This window comes from Ixodes scapularis, unplaced genomic scaffold, assembly GCF_016920785.2.
Source record: "Ixodes scapularis isolate PalLabHiFi unplaced genomic scaffold, ASM1692078v2 PGA_scaffold1__304_contigs__length_218370807, whole genome shotgun sequence".
NCBI classification, from domain to species: domain Eukaryota; kingdom Metazoa; phylum Arthropoda; class Arachnida; order Ixodida; family Ixodidae; genus Ixodes; species Ixodes scapularis.
This window is the reverse complement of record NW_024609846.1, coordinates 140,645,943-140,666,763: the sequence shown is the minus strand read 5'-3', so window position 1 is coordinate 140,666,763 and position 20,821 is coordinate 140,645,943. Positions and strand designations below refer to the sequence as shown.

Sequence of the window (20,821 nt, the reverse complement as noted above, 5' to 3'; positions counted from 1 at the left end):
ACCCTTCCAGGTCTGACTCATGCATGCCCCACAGAACCCCCTAAGTGACCGTGCCGTTTTTTTTTTTTGTTTTTTTTTTTGTGGCAGCTTTTAGGTTTGCGCGTGTCGCTTTCGTTTATTGTACGCTTTCGTCCAGGTCACCCCTGCCCGCCCGGACACAAAGTCATCCTCCGCCCACTGTCAAGAAACTCCAACCGTCATCCCGCCGTTTCTGAAACTTGGACTTGATCGTAGCATTGTATAAATACTACCCGCGTTCATCTGTAAAAGTTCTTCTGACGAAGGCCGGACTCCGGCCGAAACGTCAAAGAACAAACCGTCCATTGTTGCTGTTTTCACCAAGGGTTTTCTTCTTTTATTATAGGAATTGCCCGTGAACATGTATTTTGTTTTTGAGAAAAATTTAAAATTCTATATATGGGTGATTTGATGTCATCTCAGGCACAAATTTTCGGTCGAATTTTAAATTTTTCTCAAAAACAAAATACATGTTCACGGCCAATTCCTATAATAAAAGAAGATGCAAACGGCGAGTTCGTCAGATTTTTTGTCCTCGAGTTATGGACCGTTGAAGAGGCCAAGGTGGAAGCTGAGAAACCTTTGTTGCGATCGACAACAATATTTTGGGTGGCAGTGCAGCATCTAAAAGAAAAAAAGAAGCTAAGGGATCAAGGCTAAATAAATTAGTTGCTGTCCGGCCAGCAGGGTGCTTGCGCTTCGTCCTCATGCAGAGGCAACTGCTCTCTGAAGTCGGTGAATGTGTGTGTGTATGTGTCTGTGCGTGTGTGTTTGTGCAGATAGTCAGTGTCCTTGCACTCTAAAAGAAGTCTGTGCGTTTACTTTCACGCACAACACTTGGAAAGCCAATCAGCGCAACTTACGGAGGCAGCTCAGCAAATGACGGTGCCGAAAGATCTATTTAGACCAAAAAACGCAGTCTGAGTTGTGACATTAAGCAACGCAAAACGTCACGCCTGCATTGCTTAATGTCACAACTCAGTCTGTGTTTTTTGGTCTAAACAGATGTTTCGGGGCATTGTCATTCGCTGATCTGCCTCCTTAAGTTACGCTGATTGGCTTTCCGAGTGTTGTGCGTGAAAGTAGACGCACAGACTTTTTTTACAGTGTGTAGCAGTCTCTTGGGTATCCTTATGCTGCTACAGTTTAAATGCCGACATGCTTCACAGATAATGTTTGTCTCGGTGTCACAAAATCTACAGAATCTAACATGCACGTGTATAATTTTTTTCAAGACTGATATTTGCAGAATTTATGGATACTAAGAGGCTCGTTTCGCAGTGTTCAAAGGTGACCAGTTTCTTATTTACGACTCTCTTCTTTATTTTAAATGCAAGCAACTTTAAATATGAAGCTCGCATGCCCACTTTCCTTTGTGTAGACAACTTGTTTTGAGCCGCCCTAATATACCTGTGTCGTTTCGCAGAGTCGGTACTGTCGAACTACATCACCGTATTGCGGCAACGCTCAGGTATTACGGTACTATTGTTGCAAATATAAAGTTTTCACATGATAACATTGCAAAGAAACAGGTCAAAGGTGTTTTTTTAATGTAACAACCAGATAGTTGCTGCAAAACAAGTACTATATTTGAACAAGCAGAGGGCATTGAATGGCTGAATTTATACAGATATATCACAGGTCTAAGAAACGTTTGTGAAAATATGTGCAATACATTTTTCACAAACAACAAATACAAATATGTGCAATACATACAAAAAGATCACTATTATATAATTTTATTACTTTTATACTGCTGTGGCGATTCGGGTCCCGTGACTGTTGCATTAGGTGTCCCTAAGAGTAGTGTACTCTGGCCTCTATTGTCTCTAATGAGTATCAGTTACCTACCATCATCAATTAAATCGACAATTAGGCTTCGCTGAAGCTTGAGATATTTACCAAAATATTAATACACCTTATGATCACAATATTGTCCAAGACGATTTAGATATGTACCCTATGGCAGATGAACATTAACACTCGTAAATGCAAACAAATGTGCCTAACTTAGTCCTCCAGTAAAAAGAGTAACCAAGTATTCGTTACTTTCACAACCCCTAGAACACTCGTCGTCGTACACGAATTTGGGCGTGTATTTTACAGACTCATTATCATGGAACGAGAAAATAATAAATAGTGGACTAAAAATACTTGGATTCATTAGATGGACATTATATCTAGCTCCCATTGAAACAAAACTACTCGCGTACAAAACATTTACCCTCCGATAATGAGAATATGCAAGCATACTTTGAAACCGCACCTGAATTCCCTAATCTCGAGGCTCGAATCTTCAAAACAAAGCAGCCAGAGTTATATACAGTGAGTATTCATTCGAAACTAATGTCCCTGCTTTAAAAGCTAACATAAATATTTCTCATCTATAAAGAAGACCAAAAACAGCCTGATTGCGTTTCTTTTTTTTTTTTTTTTCAAAATGTATCTTTCTCAGATTCCGATTTTCAATCTACCGTATTTTCGCGATTCTAAGCACCCCCGATTCTAAGCACCCCCCCCCCCCCCCCTCTATCTTTCTCAGATTCCGATTTTCAATCTATCGTATTTTCGCGATTCTAAGCACCCCCCCCCCCCCCCCCCCCCCCCCCCACGGGAGGCAGTTGGCGCAAGTCTCTTCACAGGATCACGTCCAGCCCCCCGAACGGTTCTTGCAGTCGATTTGTGATTTGACGGAGGCGGCAGTCCACGGCTCGCAGTTGGTCGGCAGACATCATGCTCCCCTCGTCGGTGATCACGCACTTCACTCGTTGGAACGCAACGCGAAACGTGTTCAGCTCGTTTGGATTCAGGCCGCCGTCTCCGGTCGTTCCAATTCGCTTGCGAGACAGTTTGAACGCCGCGTGCGCGGTCGTCCCACCCACTGCCACAGCAGCCTTGCCGGTGCTTGCGCAAATCACGAACGCGTTGTAGCCAGAGTCTTGCCGACTGCCGTAACGGTTGTATATGTCCATGGCAAGGCGGAGAACGAACGTCTTGCCGCAACCCGCAGGACCGGTGAAGAAGACGCGCAACGGCGGGCTGGACGGACTCGTTTGCCTGTGAATGATTTCGCGCAGCAGCTCGTACTGCTCGGCGTTGGTCATGCGCATTAGACCCTAGTACTCGTCGGTGTCCATGGTGTCTTGCCGTCTGCGCACCGCCGCACACGGACTGGCCTTTTGCATCAACCGCGTCAAGTCATGGCCGGGCAGTAAGTCGGCGTCGACGTCTTCGCCTACGTCGACTACAACCACGCGGCCCGATCCGCAGTCTTCTTTGCGCTGCTGCTGTTCTTCTCGTTCTAGCGCCTTGTAGTGCTCATCGATCAGTTCCGCCACGGTGACGTCGTCGGCAGGGTTGTATTCCTTGCGTTTGGTCAGAATGAGCTGCGCGTGCTCCTCGTACAGTTGCTTGTACCTGCCGTTGTCGAGCACTTCCACGGCTTCGCTGAGAAACGGCGCGTACAGCAAGACTTGCTCCCGCATGTACGAGTCGATGTTGTCGGACGGATTGTAGGTGCGGTAGCGTATCACGATCGGTGGATCTCGCAGAACGTAACGGTTGTCGCGACCCAGCCTGTACTTGCTTGCAAAGTCGGCCAGGCACACCCCGTTCAGGTCGGCTTGTTCTCAAGCTTCGTACTTCTGGATGACGTTGCGTTTCCAAACGCCGGTCGAAGACGCACTCAGCTTTGCGAGCTCGTCCTTGGTCTTGCGCACTCGCACGCGTTCTTCGGAAAAGCAAGTCGGAATGTACACGACGTTTCTACTCTTGTGAGACATGTCTTGACGCAGGAGGTACCACGCAGCTTCTTGCGCAGACATTTCCACTCCCTTTAGCATGTTGATTCCCAGCATGCGTAGAACGGTTTCGTAATCCATGTCCGGATTCTCGCCCAGAATTGTGAAGTCGTGAAGGTTAGACATGCCCTGATCCGCTTTATTCACGTAGTCGACGACGTACGTAGCGCAGGCGTAGTGGTCGGTATCACTTGCAGATGCATGTTGGAGTCGAGTACCTTGCCTATCCACGGGTTGAACGCGTTCACAAACTTATGCGCTGGTGTTCGTTTGTGCAGGACGCAAGGTCTCGAGAGTCCGGCGCGTAGAATTGCCATGTACTCGGCTTCGGACCCGGCGTTGAACTTGCGCAGGAACACGTCCACGGAGTCGGAACTCTCCCACTGCCAACGCCTCGTGCATTTCGTTGTACTCGCGCTTCAGTCCTTTTCGTTTCGCTTTCTCCGCATCGCCGGCGTCGTCTGCTAGCGGAGGAAACGGCACTACGATCTTGGTATCGCTAGGCATGAGCGGAGCGCCGAACCTACATTTGGTTCGTCGGCGTTTGTAGCACGTATGCGTGTGTGCATGCGTTTGCGTTCGAGGGCGTTTCAGCAGAGAAGTGTCCAACGTTACCAGAGCTTCGACCATCTCCAACGTCTTTGGCATGTCGCCGCAAAGCTCTTCTTCGGGAGCGTTGTCAATCCACAGGATCGTGTGGATGTGTGCGCTACCGCGTTGTTGAAACTCCACTCGCTTGAAGTAATCGACGACCACGTACGGCCTGAACGGAGGGCAGCGCTTGTCTCTCAGGATGTCCATGATCAAGTCGAAGATCCGATGAGTGTAGATTGCGCACGCAACCGGGTCGTTGTTAATGGCTCTCCGATTACGCGAGCACGACCTTCCGGACCCACGCGCAGGCGTTCAAGCGTTTCGAGCAGTCAATCCCAATGCAGTTCGGAAGCGGAGAGCGTCAGGAAGAAGTGAGGTCTGCCCAACTGTCGGATCATTGCAAAGAGCTCTTTACGTCGGTCTTGCCAGTACTGAACCGTGTTGGGAATTCCGCGCATGAACGGCCAAGTCCCGGTTCAGCACTTTGTCTAGGAACTCGCGTCCGCGACTCTCAAGTGGTTGTCGGGTAAACGAGTCTGTGATTGCGTTCGTCCGGAACGTCATGGTCTTGTCGGCTACGTTGAACCGCATCACTTTCGTGGCCATGTACAGCACGTGTTCTGGCGTCACTCCGCGTCGGTCCGTGCGTCTAATCTCGCTGCTAGCTTTGACGAATGGCGTTGGCCGAGGTCCCGTGATCGTGCGCGGAATCCCAAGGTATATGGTGGGAAACGCAAGCTCCTCGGCGTACTCGTCGAAGAAGAGCGAGATCGGAACCTTGTTCTCTCCCGGAGCAACGTGCAAGCTGTAAGTGTTGTCCAGGAGTATCCGAACGTCCTCCTCGCTTCTCACTCCGACGTCGTCGTACACTAGCGTTTGGCTAACGGCGTTCAGAGCAATCACCGCTTGCATGGGATCGTCCAAGTCTGTGATTTCGGGTAGAGCTTCAATGTCGTCGTCGTTGCACTCTGCGTCGTCCCCGTCGAACTGGTCCAGTCGACTCCAGTCAATATGTACGTTCACGTATCTGTAGAGAGGAGTCTGCTCCAAGTGTTTCAGCCAAGCGTGGATGTTGCTGCGCTTGACCAGACCGGCTTGTATACGACGCCTTGCTCACCAGTCTTCTCTTGATGTGAACGTCGATCGCCGCGTCGTCGGGAACGTTGCGAGGCTGGCACTGAACGAGCGTTGGAACTTCGATGGGAACGTTCACGACCTGGCCTTTAATTCCGTACTGTCCGTTGCCATGCGTCAAGCGTCGAATGCTCATGAACGGGATTTCGAGGAGCGATGAGCCGTTCTTCCACCGTGTTCAACTCAGGTAGATGGTCCGGTCGAGGTGGGTAGCGGTAGCCGTAACTCACGCTCATCGCAGGGACTCGACCCGCGATCAACGAGTCTTTACACGACGCACACACAACGTAGTCGTTGTAGTCAGTCTTGCTCTTACCGTCGGCGCTACTGTCGTCGTCGTTGCTGGCGTCAGCGAACTCGTTGCAAAGAACTGACAGTGCGTTGGTCCGATGAGTTTCGTTACGGATGTTGCCGATGCGCGTGAGGTTGTTATCGAACCAAAGTCTATCACACACCTTGCAACTGTGCCCGTAGCTCCGGTCCAGGAAGTCACGTTTGAAGCGAGCGTCGGGCTGCGCGTGCTGCTTGGCTCGCGCCGCCGCTTTCGCTGCGCGCTCGCGGTCGCGTCCAGCATCGGGAGCAGCCTCCCGTTGTTGACGTTTACACGCGGCTTCCCGTTGTCGAAGGTCGGGTTCCGCCGCTCGCTTCGTACGTTTACGTTGAACTCCACGGTCCCGAACCTCAGGTTCTGCTGCTCGACGTTCTCGAACCGCCGCTGCTTCACGTTGTCGTAGTTGAGCATCCGCCGCTCGACGTTGACGAATGGACGCCGCTTCTCGTTGCCGTAGTTCAGGGTCTCTCGCTCGCTTCAAGCGTTTGCGCTCAGCGTCGCGTGCCCTTCGCTGCGCAGCTTTGTTTTCAGTGGACGTAGCGTTGCTGTTAGTTTGTGGGGTGGTGCTGACGGTTGCTTGCGCTAACCCACTAACTGACGGGACTGTTGCTTCCATCACACTTCATCGGAAGAACGGAGTGAAGTGGAGTCAACAGCGGGTGAACTGAACGCGCGCAGCGCGCTACCGCTGCTTATATTCACACTTGAAGGAGAGGAGACTAGAGGAGGAGAGTTCCGCATGCGCGCGCGGTGTGAGTAGAAGCGAACGCACGCGAAGTGCACGCAGCTGGTAGGGAGAGAGACCGGAGAGAGTAACGCGCAGCAGTTGGAGAGAGGGAAGGAGGAGAGTTGCGCATGCGTAGTGTGAGTGCGGACTACGACGCCGACGCCGCGGGACACAGACCCGAGCAAGAGATGCTCCGCATCTAAAATTGAGGAAAGATGCTATCCTAAACATTTCTTTTTTCGTTACCTTCAACCATGAGAGTAAACCACCACTGCAAGGGAACTGGAAATGTTAATGGTATGTACAACGTCTCACAATATATATATATATATATATATATATATATATATATATATATATATATATATATATATATATATATATATATATATATATATATATATATATATATATATATATATATATATATATATATATATTCTTCAGTGAGACACGTTGCATCAGTTTTATTATACAAATTTGATGCACAAACTGATGATTTTGGTTGCCTCCCTAAAGTCCCCGAGGCACCCCTAGCAAAACCTTAATAGTACGCCACAAGGTAGTGCCCACAGTACTGAAACATCCCTAGGACAGACTGCTGCAGCAGCCGCAGCTGCTCTTTAGTTTGGCTGTCCGATACTGTTTCGTGGTCGACCGAGGCCTATCAACCACTAGTGCCATCTCTGTCCATTCTAGGAGTGTGTGTCCTCCCGAGGGCCCCCAGCTCGGTCCAAGCGGAGCTTTTTCCTCGGGGCAATCTGCCGCAGTGACCACAGTTGTTTGTGAGTTTGGCAGTCTGATACTTTTTCCAGGTCAACTGAGGCTCACCTGCCACTAGTGCCGTCTTTGGTGATTCTAGGCGAGTGTGTCCTCCTGAGGCCCCCCACAAGTTCCAAATGGTGCTGTACCGAACCTAACTTTCCCAGCTTCCCCAGAGCAGCCTAATTCGAAAACCCCACCCCCCCCCCCCCCCCCCCAAGCTGCTGGTGAGTTTAGTACAATGATACTGTTTCCAGGTCGACCGAGGCACACCTACAACGACTGTTGTCTCTGTTCATTTATTCATTCTAGAAGTGTATGCCGTCCCATGGCTGCCCGAGCAAGGTCTGAGCAGCGCCCTACAGGCCCTTGCTTCTCCAGCTTGTCCTGGCCATATTGCCGCAGCAACAACTGATGAGTTTTCATTTTCGACTGCGGTTTATTTGCTGGCAGAGTGCAGACAGTTACACACTGTTATTTACATCCGATCTTACTATCTCACTGTCAGCCACTTAAGAAGACTAAAGTGATAATCTTTTTTTTTTCAGGCACACTGTTTACACTTGGTATCAGGCAGTATCATCAGAATGCCAGTTTTTCTGGTGTACTGATGAATAACAAAGAGCTACAAAGAACTATATTCAATGCAGATAAAACTGATATTGGCGCAATGACAGGAGTATCAGTTGCAACGTGAAGAGAACAATTTACAATTTGGACCTAAGCGCTTTTTCGTTGCAGATCAACTTAAGTGTCTCGAAAAGTCCACTATGAAGGGCACTGGATGGAGTAAAGGGATCTTCGAGAAAGTTTTTAGGATTCATCTTTCTTGTGTTTCCCATATTTTCAATGTGGTACTGGGGAATTGGGTTAGCTTTTGCCTCTAGAATGCACACTTCATTGGCATCTACAGGACTTCAGTGCACAAGCTGGTGGATTCTTTAGCATACAAGGTGAGCCATCCTTATCTTAAGTATGTATCTGAAGTCGAATATCTGCAGACCCGTCTCATCAAGCAGCTCGATGTTTAATTCCTTGTGGTTTGTACAATTTATTGTCTACAGGTGTACCGTACCAGTAACTGCATTAGAATGTGTAAGGCTTTAGAAGTATTTTATGTAAAAGTGACTGCACCTGTCAGTAAAGCTACCCGCACATTTGTGAAGTGTTAAGAAAGCATTTTGTTTTTGTATGGTGTGTCTCCGTGTCATTTATCTTCTTTTCTCATTCTGTGATCTTTTTCGTGTTCTTCCTGTAGTGAATTCTCCTGCCGTGGCCTTTTACTTGGCTGGCAGTTTTGTGAAATAAATAAAATTTTGAGTCTGATTTTGTTCTTTTTAACATCATCTGTGCTTTTGTATTTTCAAGGAGATTTTGATCTCACATTCGCTTATTTTTTTATTGCTCTCTGGGTGTGATTTGAATTATTTTTGCCTCATTCCCTTTTACTGAAATAACTAGCAATTGCTTGACTCGAGAACTAGGTGCTGAGACCGAGCGCTAGTTTCCAAGTCAGCACCGGGACGCTGGCTCAGGAGTCTAAAAACAGCGTAAATAGTAATTAAACCTGGATTTTTTTAGTATGAACGAATAAAAGAAGAGATACAGACACTGATAAAATTACAGAGTAACAAAACTAAACAAAAACGGAGTTTTCATTTCTAAAAACGGGTTCATAAAATAAAATAACGAAAATTATACGCCCAGAAAAGTACCGGCACCGCCTAGCCCCGTAGCGAAAGGCCCGCGGTGTCGCTAATTTTCACAGCATGCGCAGAAATACGTAGCGATTTTTATCATTCCTAGTACTGCAGGCAGCTTAAAAGTGCTAGCTTAGCATCATCCACATCAACACTTCCCCGATTAGAAAGAAAATAGTATCTTGCTTTCTAGGCCACCAAATTGTTTTTAGCGCCCTTAGGCCAAACCCTCCCGAAAGCTCGCCCAGGACACGTATTAAAATGTAGTCAATCATTTAAAATCGTGGAGAATAAAATTGCAATATCGCGGTTTTTTATGATGATTAAAAACGACTTGTAATTCCTGTGAAGGCGAACACTCACGAGACACTGACCTAATGCAACTCGATACGAATGCGGGCTCTAAATAAGGTCATGCCACACTTGTCTGACGAGAAAAGTCCACACTTGTCTGACGAGAAAAGTCCCAGCGTACCACCCGAGGCGATGCTTGCATTGGGACTGCCTTGTCAGGCCCCAGCAGCCCCAGCAGCGGCTTGTGGTCCGTGACCGCCTCGAATTTCGGGCCCCACGGGTACTGGTGGAAGCGCTCTACCCCGAACATGAGGGCCAAGCCTTCCTCGTCGAGCTGGCTGTAGCGTTGCTCCACCGCATGAAGCCGACGAGAAGCAAACGCCACAGGGCGTTCCTGACCATCCTGACCCCGGTGCGACAGGACGGCTCCTACCCCGTACGGCGACGCATCTACGGTGAGGACTACAGGCTTGGCCGGATCGAAGTGCACCAGCACTGGAGCCTTAACGACCAGCCCCTTGCTGCGCTAGAAGGCCAAGTCCTGCTCCTTCTTCCAGGCCCGCTGCTGACCATCCCGAAGCAGGCGATGCAGCGGCTCTAGATGCGTTGACAGGTTGGGCACGAACCTCCTGTAGAAGTTGATGAGGCCGAGGTAGCTCTGAAGCTCCTTCTTGCTCTTGGGCATCGGCGCCTTGAGCACGGCCTCAATCTTGCGGGGAGCCGGGGCCAGGCCAGCCTGGGAGATGATGTGTCCCAGGTACTCCACACTGGGAGTCAGGAACACGCACTTGTCCAGCCTCAGCTTGAGACCGGCGTCCTGTAATTGTGCCAGGACCTTGTGCAGGTTCTGCAGGTGGTCCCCGTCGTCGGTACCGGTAACTAGGATGTCGTCCAAGTCCACCGCCACGTTCCTCATGCCCCTGAAGAGGTTGTCCATCTTCCTCTGGAAGGTGGCTGGGGCTGAGGCCACGCCGAACGGTAGGCGCGTGTACTGGAAGAGTCCCATGGTAGTCGAAATGGTGACATACTTCCGGGCGGCATCCTGGAGCACCAGCTGCTGATAGGCATCTTGAAGGTCGAGCTTGGAGAACTTCTGTCCCCCGTACAGAGCCGACCAGAGATCTTCTATATGAGGGAGCGGGTACTTCTCGACGGTAGCGACGGGGTTGATGGTGACCTTGAAGTCCCCGCAGATCCTGACGCGGCTGTCTCGCTTGAGGACTGGAACAATCGGTGCGGCCCACTCGGAAGTCTTGATGGGCACCAGGATACCCTCTCGCTGCAGCCGTTGCAGCTCCTGGGTGACCCCGTCCTTCAGGGCGAACGGCAGCGGACGCGGCTTGAAGAAACGAGGCCGGGCACCCTCGGGTACGTGGAGGCCGACTGTCGTGCCGGCGAAGGTGCCCACCCCCGCCGGAACAGGGACTGGAAGTCGGTCAGGAGGCTCGGGACGTCTTTCACCACGTGCAGCGCAGCTTCTTGGTACTCCGGCAGCCTAACACCCAGTGCGTGAATCCAGTTCCGGCCCAGCAGCGTCGGCGACGACCCCTTGGTCAGATAAAGGGGAAGGATTGCCTCCCTCTCGCCAAGGCGAACGCCGACTTGGGCCCGACCATGGACCTGGGAAAGCTGCCCGGAGTAGCTGCGCAGCATCACGTCAGACGCCTCGATGGACACGCCAGGGAAGGTCCGCTTGAACAGCTTCCCGGGCATGACCGACACGCTGGCCCCCGTGTTCAGCTCCATGGTGATGGGGTGGCCGCAGACTTGGACAGACACCAAGTAAGATGGCACAGACGATGAAATTCTCTTGGTGTGCCACACGTCGAAAATCTGCGGCTCCTCGGCCACGACGTGGAGCCTGGCTGAGGAGGTACCCAGGCCTGGTGCCGCTCGTTCCAAAGGCCTTTGGCAAGAAGCTTTGTCTTGCGGTTCGGCCGTTTCACGGTATCGCAACGTGAAGTGGCTCCCATTCTGAACTGATCTTTACCCCGTGTTTGCAGTCGTTTGTGGCCAATGAAGTGTCATGCCGAATTAGTCTTTAATCGTGCAGCTAATGCAATGAGAGCTGCTCTGGCTGCCCGCTGCATACAGCCTATCCAGATGGATGGATGAATCCGGCTGAGCCCTTTAGATCGGGCGGCAGCTTACGCCACCTGGCCATTTTGTTTTACCATTTAAGCTTAGAATATTTAAATGTGAAATCTATATTCACTCCGCACTGCAAAGGAAGTGTGGCTATAAAACTCCCTTACCATCAGTTAATAAGAAAATACCTAGTTTTCTCACGCTTTCTGCCACCATTCACTTAATCTTTGCTTGGTAATCTCTACAGTCTTGAAATTCATTCTCCCTTCGCTGTCTCTAAAACCCAATGACTTTATTAAATCTATATTGTCTTCGGTAGGCATAGGGTGAAGCCCTTTACATTAGAGTATCAAGTGCTCAGCCGTCTCGCCCTCCTCTCCACAAGCAGTGCACACTGTATCCATTTCATGGTACTTCGCTTTGTATGTTCTGGTGTACAGAACACCCATCCTCGCCTCAAACAACAATGACCTTCCCCTAGAATTGCCATAAATGCTTTCTTTGGCAATAACTGTTTTGTTTAACCTATAGCTTTCCAGAGCCGTCTTTGTCTGCATTCCGTCTAGCCACCGATCTCTTTCTGTGGCCTTAACTTTCTTCTTAAAGGAAAACTCAGGCCGAAACTCAAAATGAAATGAATTACCGGTATCGCTGTAGTGACAGAAAATACGACCCCAGCCAAAATATTACGTCCGTGGGACGCCGCATTCTCATCTAATGCCGATAATAAAAATGCGACCCGCCGCGAGCCGCTGCTCCTTAGCGAACGGCCAGCGGGTTGCCGATCCCTAAAGCAACATTGGGCCGTGACGTCAGTATCGTTCTCTTTTTAGAGCGCAGCTCTTAGGGGCCCGTTCCCGGCTTAAGCGGCGTCGGCGTCGGCGTAACCAAGGTCACCCCGAGGTCACGCGACTCCCAAGGTCATCATAAGGTCACGTGACCCGCAAGGTCACACCCCGAGGTCATGTGACCCCCCCGCCGAGGTCACGTGACCTCCCCGATGACGTGACCGGCATCCGCATCGTCATTGTCATCATCACTGATGACGTCATCAGTGACGTCACTGATGACCTCACCGGCATCCGCATCGTCATCGTCATCATCACTGATAACGTCACCAGTGACGTCACCGGCATCCGCATCGTCATCATCACTGATGACGTCATCAGTGACGTCACTAATGACATCATCGGCATCGTCACTTGACCCCCCCAGGTCACTTCACCCCCCCCCCCCCCCAGTACCCTGCCCTCCTCCTCCTCAAGAGCTGCGCTCTAATTCGGTGTTACAGGGAGTTGTAAACGGCTTTCACTTTTTTTTGCTCCGGTGGCGTTGCGCGGAATGCGCTTCTTTGAGCCGCTACTACCGCTTCTTCGGCTTGTGATTGGCGTGTTTAGCCGTTGCTTTTATCTGTAGCCCGTGTAGCTTCGGTAGCCTTTCGTTTATTTGCTTGTGTGGACTCCAAGACTCGTTTTAGCGAGCAATTTGGAGCGCCCGAGACTGCCCAGCTGTTCCTCGATAGATGCCGAGTGCAACTTGCAGAGGTGTGGGCTGCTCAAACAACCCGCTGCGCAACACGGAGGTGCTTTTTCACAAGTTTCCAAGGGCAGGAAATTGAAGAAGGTGTGGGTGAACGCTGTTCGACGAGTGGACTTTGGACTTCGGATTTTACGTGCCCGAGGAAAAAGAACAAAAAAAAAAAAAAAGACGTGTACAGCCCAGCGCACGTGTGTTCGGGCGCGGCGGCCCGCGTCGGAGAGCCTCAAACTTCGTGTCTGGAACTCACCCGCAGCGCGAAAGCGAGAGGGCCCCCAGTACTGTGCGTCACTGGCAGCGCGGCATAGAGCAACGCCGCTCCATCCACGGAGCCCCGATGACAATTTAGGCCTAGCGACGAGTACGGAAGACTGCACGCACGACGACAGACGCCGAGTACGGCACGGAAGTTCACTCGTTTTCCAGTCGCTATAGCATTTGGGTATTCAAGAGACGAGTACGGCATAGCGCACGCGCGGTGGCGGCCGCCAAGTACGGCACCGTACGAGTTCACGGGTTTTCCAGTCGCTAGCTTTCGGGTATACGCACTAACTCTTGCTACATAGGCTGGATAACTACCACGTATACAGAACTGAAACAAAATTAGCTTACTTCCTATCTTTAGACGGCTAGCACAACAGAGGTAGGTGCCGCTCGGCCTGCGTCCTCGTTTGAACAAGAACGATCCTGACGTCACGTTCACATAGCGGCCGATTTCCAGTGTTGCCGGAGCCTTGAGCGGCTAGTTTCGGTTTTGTTGGCCGCGCCCCAAACAAAACTTTGAGGCGTCGATATCTTTAAAACTACGCACAATAACGAGAAAAACATTACACCTTGCTATTCAGGGACGCTGACTGCACTAAAAACAGTCATAATCCAAGAATCGAAAGTATGAACTGAGTTGCCCTTTAACTGAGACCTGCTCTTCCGCATCTCCACTATAGCCTAAAAACTTTCCTCTTAATTTCCTAGCGCGCTGTCTCCACTTTGTGTCTATACTCCTCATGTATAAATAGCTGAAAACCTTTCGTGCCCATTGGTCCGCATGCATTTGTCTCAACCGATCCGCAAATTCTATCTTGCTCACCGCTTCCCTGCTCTCAAATGACGCCCATCTCATGTCTCCTTGTACTCCCTGGTTTGGCGTTTTGTAACGTGCCCCCAAAGCCAGCCTACCCACTCCGCGCTGTTTTATCTCTAGTCTTTGCATGCACTTCGCATTTCATGCATAGCACTGCGTTTCCAAAAGTCAAGCCAGGCACCATGAACCCTTTCCAAATCTCTCTCACCACCTCATACCTGTTGTAATTCTAAAGTGCTCTATTTTTCATTACAGCTACAGAACATGCTTTAGTGGCGCCCTCTCGCGCCATCGACAGGGAGTGCGGCAGCCGTGAGCGCTCGCTAAGCTCACTACCCCTCCTCTAGTTCACGGCCACTCACGCAACCATGGACGTCATCAGGGAGCTTATTTTTTGCTTGTCTTTGTAATTTTAATTTGCCTATAACTTTTAAAATAAAGCGAATTTCCAGAAAAGAAAAGTTTCACTAAGTTACTACGGTCAGTGCGCTCAGGTTCGGTGCAAATTAAAAACCAGTAAAAAAGTCCTCGCAGGGCCCCTTTAAGGTGAACGTCGTCGTCTGTGTTGTGCTGCCTAGTTGGTGTTTTTTCTCTGGACCAAGCAGGCCCGAATGCGTGCCGTGGCTATCATCTTATCACCTGTCCTAAACTTGTGGTGACGGCTGAATCTTCCAACAGCTCGTATTCGAAGCGCGATGCCCAATATGATTCGAATACCGCTTGGCTTGACGCCGCTCGGAGTCGACAATCCAAGAGAGCGGTCCCGCGCAGCGTGCTATGATGCCTCCCCTCTGCTTCCGCTTTAGCCCGCTTGAGAACTGTCGGATCCACACGGACTGCCCATGAATGAAGTAGTCGACATCGACATTTTCTTCTGGGAACTGCTAGAAGCGTGATGACTTTAGTCGATCCAGTACGGAAGGCGATTTCCGGTTGTAGATCATCCACGCAGGTGCCTTGCCGGTTGACACGTGCACCAAACGAGGAGTAAGCGACATCCGCCAGGTGCTCCTTGCTAATCGTTTAATACGTTTCGAAAATCCTTTCCATGTCTTTTTCAACTAGAGGCTTGTGTGTCTGATGTGATACTGCTCCCTTGAACACGAATAAACCAAGAAATAAGCGCCAAAATATCGTTGCAGAATTCCTTTCAGGTGGACTTTTTTCATTATTTTTATAAACCGGAAGTTCTCTGCGACGTCAATGACTGGAGCACCACCTGGGTGCGTTTCCCATAAAAAGGGTCTATAGTGCAGTGGGCAATCGTTGAAGGTGATACCACAGCTTCGGTGTCCAACCCCCTCCACAGTGTGAATTGCAGAGTCAAGTTTTTATTTTTTTTAGGCTCGCTTTTTGTGTTGAGGCGATGTCAAAGCCCATCAAAATCATTTTTCTTTTTATGGAGAGAAAACGAATTTTTTTATTGAAACGTTTACTGGGTACCGGAGTCTAGATCTAAATGGCGCAGGTGGACCATGCCCCTCGTTGTTGGGATTGGTACTTTAAATATTTCATAGACACATGAAATACCATTAGTCCCTGCATCTAATGAGCAGGGAAAATTGATGCTGCACCCAGCGACCTTCTCATTTTTTTTTTCACTGCATAGTTTTAGTGCTAAGTTATTTTATATCTTATTTCGTACATATTGCAGTCACGCACTTATTTAAACTGCTGGCGCGAGTGTATTGCTTCGTCTAGAATTTCTTTTGCACAGACTCCCGTGCAATCCTGCCGGGCTTTATGACCTCTTGGTATGATATCTATGCTGCAAGCAGTGCCCTCGCGCCTTCGGCACCGCAATGCACAAAATGCCCCCCTCCCCCCTTTTCAAAAGAAAAAAAAAGTTTATTTTTTTTAGAAGAAAAAAAAGGAATATATCGCCGAACGCTGAAAATCGGTTCAAATGTGGCGATAGCGGCTTGGACCAAACGCTAAAGCTTGAGAGCTTGGCGATATCTGATTCAAAATTTAAAAGCGATTTTCAAAAATTTTAATTCAAGAAATGTCGGCCTCTGAAGGGCAGAAATGCGTGGAGATGACTTTGTCGGCTACCGAAATGGATATTTTTCTTTTAATGGGAATTTTCTAAAACTGTTTATGTCTTTAAATTCGGCAGCTAGATAAAAGCATTGATATTTCGTTTGTACCGCTAGAGCTACAATTAGGCCGAAACTGAGCACTCGGTGGGGCGATGGCTAGGTCTTCAATGCGCTGAAAAAAACCAAAAAAATACCACTGTAAATGTTATCTGTTTTGTTTTGTGGGCACTCTGTGCATGATATTTTCGAAACGTGGATGCATATATAGAAACCTATGAGGTATGTTAACCAAATATGTCTTATTTTTAAGTGAAATAATTTTCTACTTAGCATTAATTTAATCTAATATTTGCGTGCATTATCGCTATTCGAATATTAATGCGGCCTTACAAAAATATGTACCTCTCAAGTTTTTAGTGTGCATAAAGAAGTGCGCAGCAATATATCGCGCGGATTTCAAATAGGATTCAATCTTTCTTACACAAATAGTCAGTCTTAGGTAAAGTTCACCTGAAATGTTCTTGAAGTAAAGTGCAAAGTAAATGAAGGGTTTGAACTACAGGTAATGCAGGAAGTACACCCGGCCAAAGTAAAATTTGGGTGGTTTACGTGCCAAACCAACGACGGGCATCTGGCACGCCCCAGCGGAGGACTGAGGATTAATTTGGACCACCTGGGGATCTTTTGACGTCCAACCGAAAGCTCGGTTACACGGCGCCTTCGCGATAAGCCTCCGCAAAAGCCTTCGCAATAAGCCTCCGGTGCAAAGTAGTCGATGTAAAGTACTTTAAGTACAATGTACTTCCAAAGTAAAGCTCAACTACTTTTCAACACAATCTTTCATGATGCCCTTTCATTCCGATATACAGGTTTTTTTTTAATTGGTATGCACTGCCCCAGGGGTAGTAGGGGTGCATCAATTATCTTCGGAAATGGGAACGAATAATGTATGAAGTAGATTCAGAGTTCACAAAGCATAATTTCGTGATACAAAATAACAAGGCCGAGTTTGGGGAATGTGCTTTCAAGTCGGCAGTTGCTCTCCCCTCGGAAAGCACTAGAAAAAAAAATGCTCTAAGTAAAGTACAAGTACGTACTCAAATAATGCACTTCAGGTAAAGCACAAATATTCGAAACTACCTTGGAGTAACACTTCAAGTACAATGTACTTAAAATACTCCCCAACACCGCAAATACATATGACAACATATATATCACCGCGCACCCTCATATATAATTAATAATTGTGTCGTCGTAAAGCAATACAAACATTTGCACGTGTGACTTGAGACAGGTGCGCGACGAAAACAATACCTGCATCTAGATCGATTTCCTCTCCGTTCCCGCTCATGTCAACATTAGTGGCAGCCTGCAGCGGTGTTCCTCGGCACCAGGCGAATGACGTTCCACAATTAATGGGACGCATTGTCGCAGCTGCCTACCCAAGCTGCATCGCTATGCCGCGTTCACCCGTAATCTGACAGCGCGGTAGAAGATACGTGATCGTCGGAACAGTCATACGTCTACCTTCCGACACGTGATCACGCCCCTTCCAATAGCCACGGGACGGGAGCACTGTCATGTGATACGAGGAAACTGCTTGATTGGTCCGGCGAATGCGTAGCTTCCACATGACTCTTAGTTTAGTGGTAGACCGACTCTATCGCATGCGACAAACATACGGTGGAGCGACTCTCGGCTTTTTTTGCGGGGCTTTTACGACAGCTAGGTCCAGTCGAAGCGACTGGACCTAGCAATGTCGACTTTGTGGCGCGCGTTCCTCCTGATGGGTGTCGCCGAACTTTGTTCCGCCTTTAAGTACCCAAATATGAGCATGTGTGGGGGACCAATGAGTAAGTTGCAAGTTCTTTATATTAGTGTGAGTTGAAAAGTTCTAAGACTGCGTCGGCAGGTGGTGTGCGGTATCGCTTTTTCCCATACATTCTTGTATAGGGTGATTTCAGAGAAGTTGGTCCGACCATGACCGGTGACCATTTTTAATTATTAGAAAATATATTTTATAGACTCAGTGATCATCAGAACAAAACCGAAATTTGTTTTTGCAAAAAAAAAAAAAAAAGTATTTGTCCTTCCAGAAACACAAAAATTAGATGCAAGGTCTCGGTGCGAAGCGCTTTCTGCGAGTTGCGCAAAGTTGGCCTTTGAGTCACCTCTCCCAAACGCCTGTCGTGGCTACCGGTTTAGAAATATTTACTGACAAACTACGTATAAGAAGGATTGACTCAACTTTTTATCATTAAGTATCGACGTTGTTAGTTACTAGAAAAAATCGCAAAAATAACAGTTTCCGCAAAAATGCTTACATTTGTTTCCGCATTTCTAAATATCAGAACTTTCAAACTTTATTAGCGTGTTCTCCTGTATCTTGTTAATAATGGCGCTAAATATGGTTGTCTTGGGCAGCGAAATAAATTTATGATGAAACTCTCAAATGAAACTCTCAATTATTGCGCAAGGACTCAACTTCACACACGAGCTACCCACAGACAACCGCCTTCAATTTCTTGATCTACATATGATTTACGAACTTAACCACACTTGCTGGATGTACATGCCACGATCAAGAAAACATTTACTCTAATATGAGTCTTCCCATTCTAAACTCATAAAAATGGCAATTATCAAAATATGTGTTGGCGTACCCTCAAAAAGTCATGTGACCACAAGGCGGGAAAGAGCTTTGAGAAATAAATACACCGACTCAAGACCTTTGGATATCCAAGTACGATGCAGAAGAAAGAGTAATCAACAGCCCCAAGAGAGAAAGAAAAAGCCAAGTACAAAGGAAAACGCCCGGCTGTAATACCCTACATTCACGGGGTATCACACAACACGATAAAGGTGGCTTCCAGGTGTAACATCCCTGTCGTATTTTCAGCACCAAAAAAGCTAAAGAAGCATGTCATCTGATAAATTCCCCACAGGAACGTCGCAATGAATGCGACTAGAGACACAATCAAACATATATACCTTGCCAGAGCAAGGTTATTTATGAAATACCTTTCACCTTTGGCAAACTACATGTTGGTCAGCCTGGCCGCTGCGTAAACACCAGGTTACGTGAACATGCTTTGTCACTAAAATCAACACCATCGGGTCATCTCGCGGTTCATGTAAGAGACTGTTACTGCAAACCGATACTTACAGCGGCGAAGGTCCTTCGAAGTTTCCGTGAAAAGAAATCAAGGGAAATATACGAGGCAATGACCATCAAAGAAAAGGAAAACTCGTGTGTCAGTGCACCACCAGTGACATTAAAGGGCAACTCCGCTTCATTTTTGATATATAGAGAACTATGCAGTCCTCTTCAGTATCATATAGGAAGACTTCGTGTAAAATATTACGATCTATTTTGTCTACACATTTAATAAACTGGCCAGCAAACTTTCAAATGAACCAAGTCGCCGAAATCTGCCAACTCTAGCACGCGACGTGAGGCGCAGTCATCAGCGCAGCCAATGCCACGGAGTTGGAGCAGCCAACATTGAGCCACTACGTCACAGGCATGTCTACGTCATTCTCACGTTTTGTTTGTTTTTACTTCTCAGAGCGAAATTGAACCACGACGTCATGAGTTTATCCTCCCGGTGTTGGTTGAAAAACGTCCACATGATCCCCGTAACGCGTATGCGCTAGTTTGCGCTGCCCTGCGCGCTTCTCGGAGCTGAGAGCTGGGAGCAGTCTGTTTCGTCTCGCCGCTGCTTTAGCTTAAAAATGACGTTTTGTTTACGATACGAGCGCGGTCCGCACATCCGATGCCTAGCTGCGATGAATGTCGAAAGATTCATATAGGCTCACGACGTGCTGCGATGAATGTCGAAAGATTCATATAGGCTCACGACGTTGTGCTGCTGCCTGCTCGAAATACCAGTTGACCAGCCCGGGAGGTGTCTTTCACAAGTTTCCTCACGATGTTGTAGCAAACTACATTGGCGAAAATTGCGGAGCAGACGACGCTTGTGCTTTGCTCTACGTTCGCTCGCCGTCGCATAGATGATCACCTGACTTTTGAGACTGTGACGACCCCCGGAGGCACAGACGCGCTGTGGTGGGCCCACGCTGAGGTGAGGAGAGACGAGGAGAAAACGATATTTACTGTTTAATAATAATATGATTCGGTGCTGGTGCCACCCGCAGCTCACCGACCGTCGTGGCGTTCTGAAGAAGTGGTGTCCAAGGTTGTCCGTCACTGTGCAGGTGCGTGGGCGAGTCGGCGCCGGGGCTCACAGGGTTCAGGGGCTTGAAGCGCTGACGCTAGCGGGTGGCGATCCGGGCTTCACAGGGCTCGGGGGGTTCGGGGGCTTGGGGCGCTGACGCCAGCGGGTGGCCGTTGTGTTTTGGAGCGCAGCTCTTAGGGGCCCGTTTCCGGCTTGAGCGGCGTCGCCGTCGCCGTCGGCGTCGGCGTCGCCGTCGGCGTAACCGCGAGGCCACGTGACCCCCCCGAGGTCACGTGACCTCGCGGTTACGCGTGACCTCAGGGGGTCACGTGACCCCCTGAGGTCACGTGACCTCAAAGAGTCACCTATCCCTCAGTACGCTTCCATCTTCCTCCTCAAGAGCTGCGCTCTTACCGGCGTTACAGGGAATTGTAAACGGCTTTCATTTTTTTTCTGGTCAAGCTCACAGGGTTCTGGGGCTTGAAGCGCTGACGCTAGCGAATGGCCTTGCAGTTGATGCGATCTGAGCTCCTCAG

The 20,821-nt window shown here is 48.9% G+C and overlaps 1 protein-coding gene and 1 pseudogene across 1 annotated transcript; both read right to left on the bottom strand.

Annotated features, from left to right (window-relative positions):
- Positions 1 to 2,654: 2,654 nt before the first annotated feature.
- LOC115324794 (ATP-dependent DNA helicase RRM3-like) lies at positions 2,655 to 3,122 on the bottom strand. The gene has a single exon (XM_029985432.2). The coding sequence runs from the start codon at positions 3,120 to 3,122 to the stop codon at positions 2,655 to 2,657; it is 468 nt and encodes a 155-aa protein (XP_029841292.2).
- Positions 3,123 to 4,823: 1,701 nt separating this feature from the next.
- On the bottom strand, positions 4,824 to 6,397 carry LOC120842266 (annotated as a pseudogene).
- Positions 6,398 to 20,821: the final 14,424 nt, after the last annotated feature.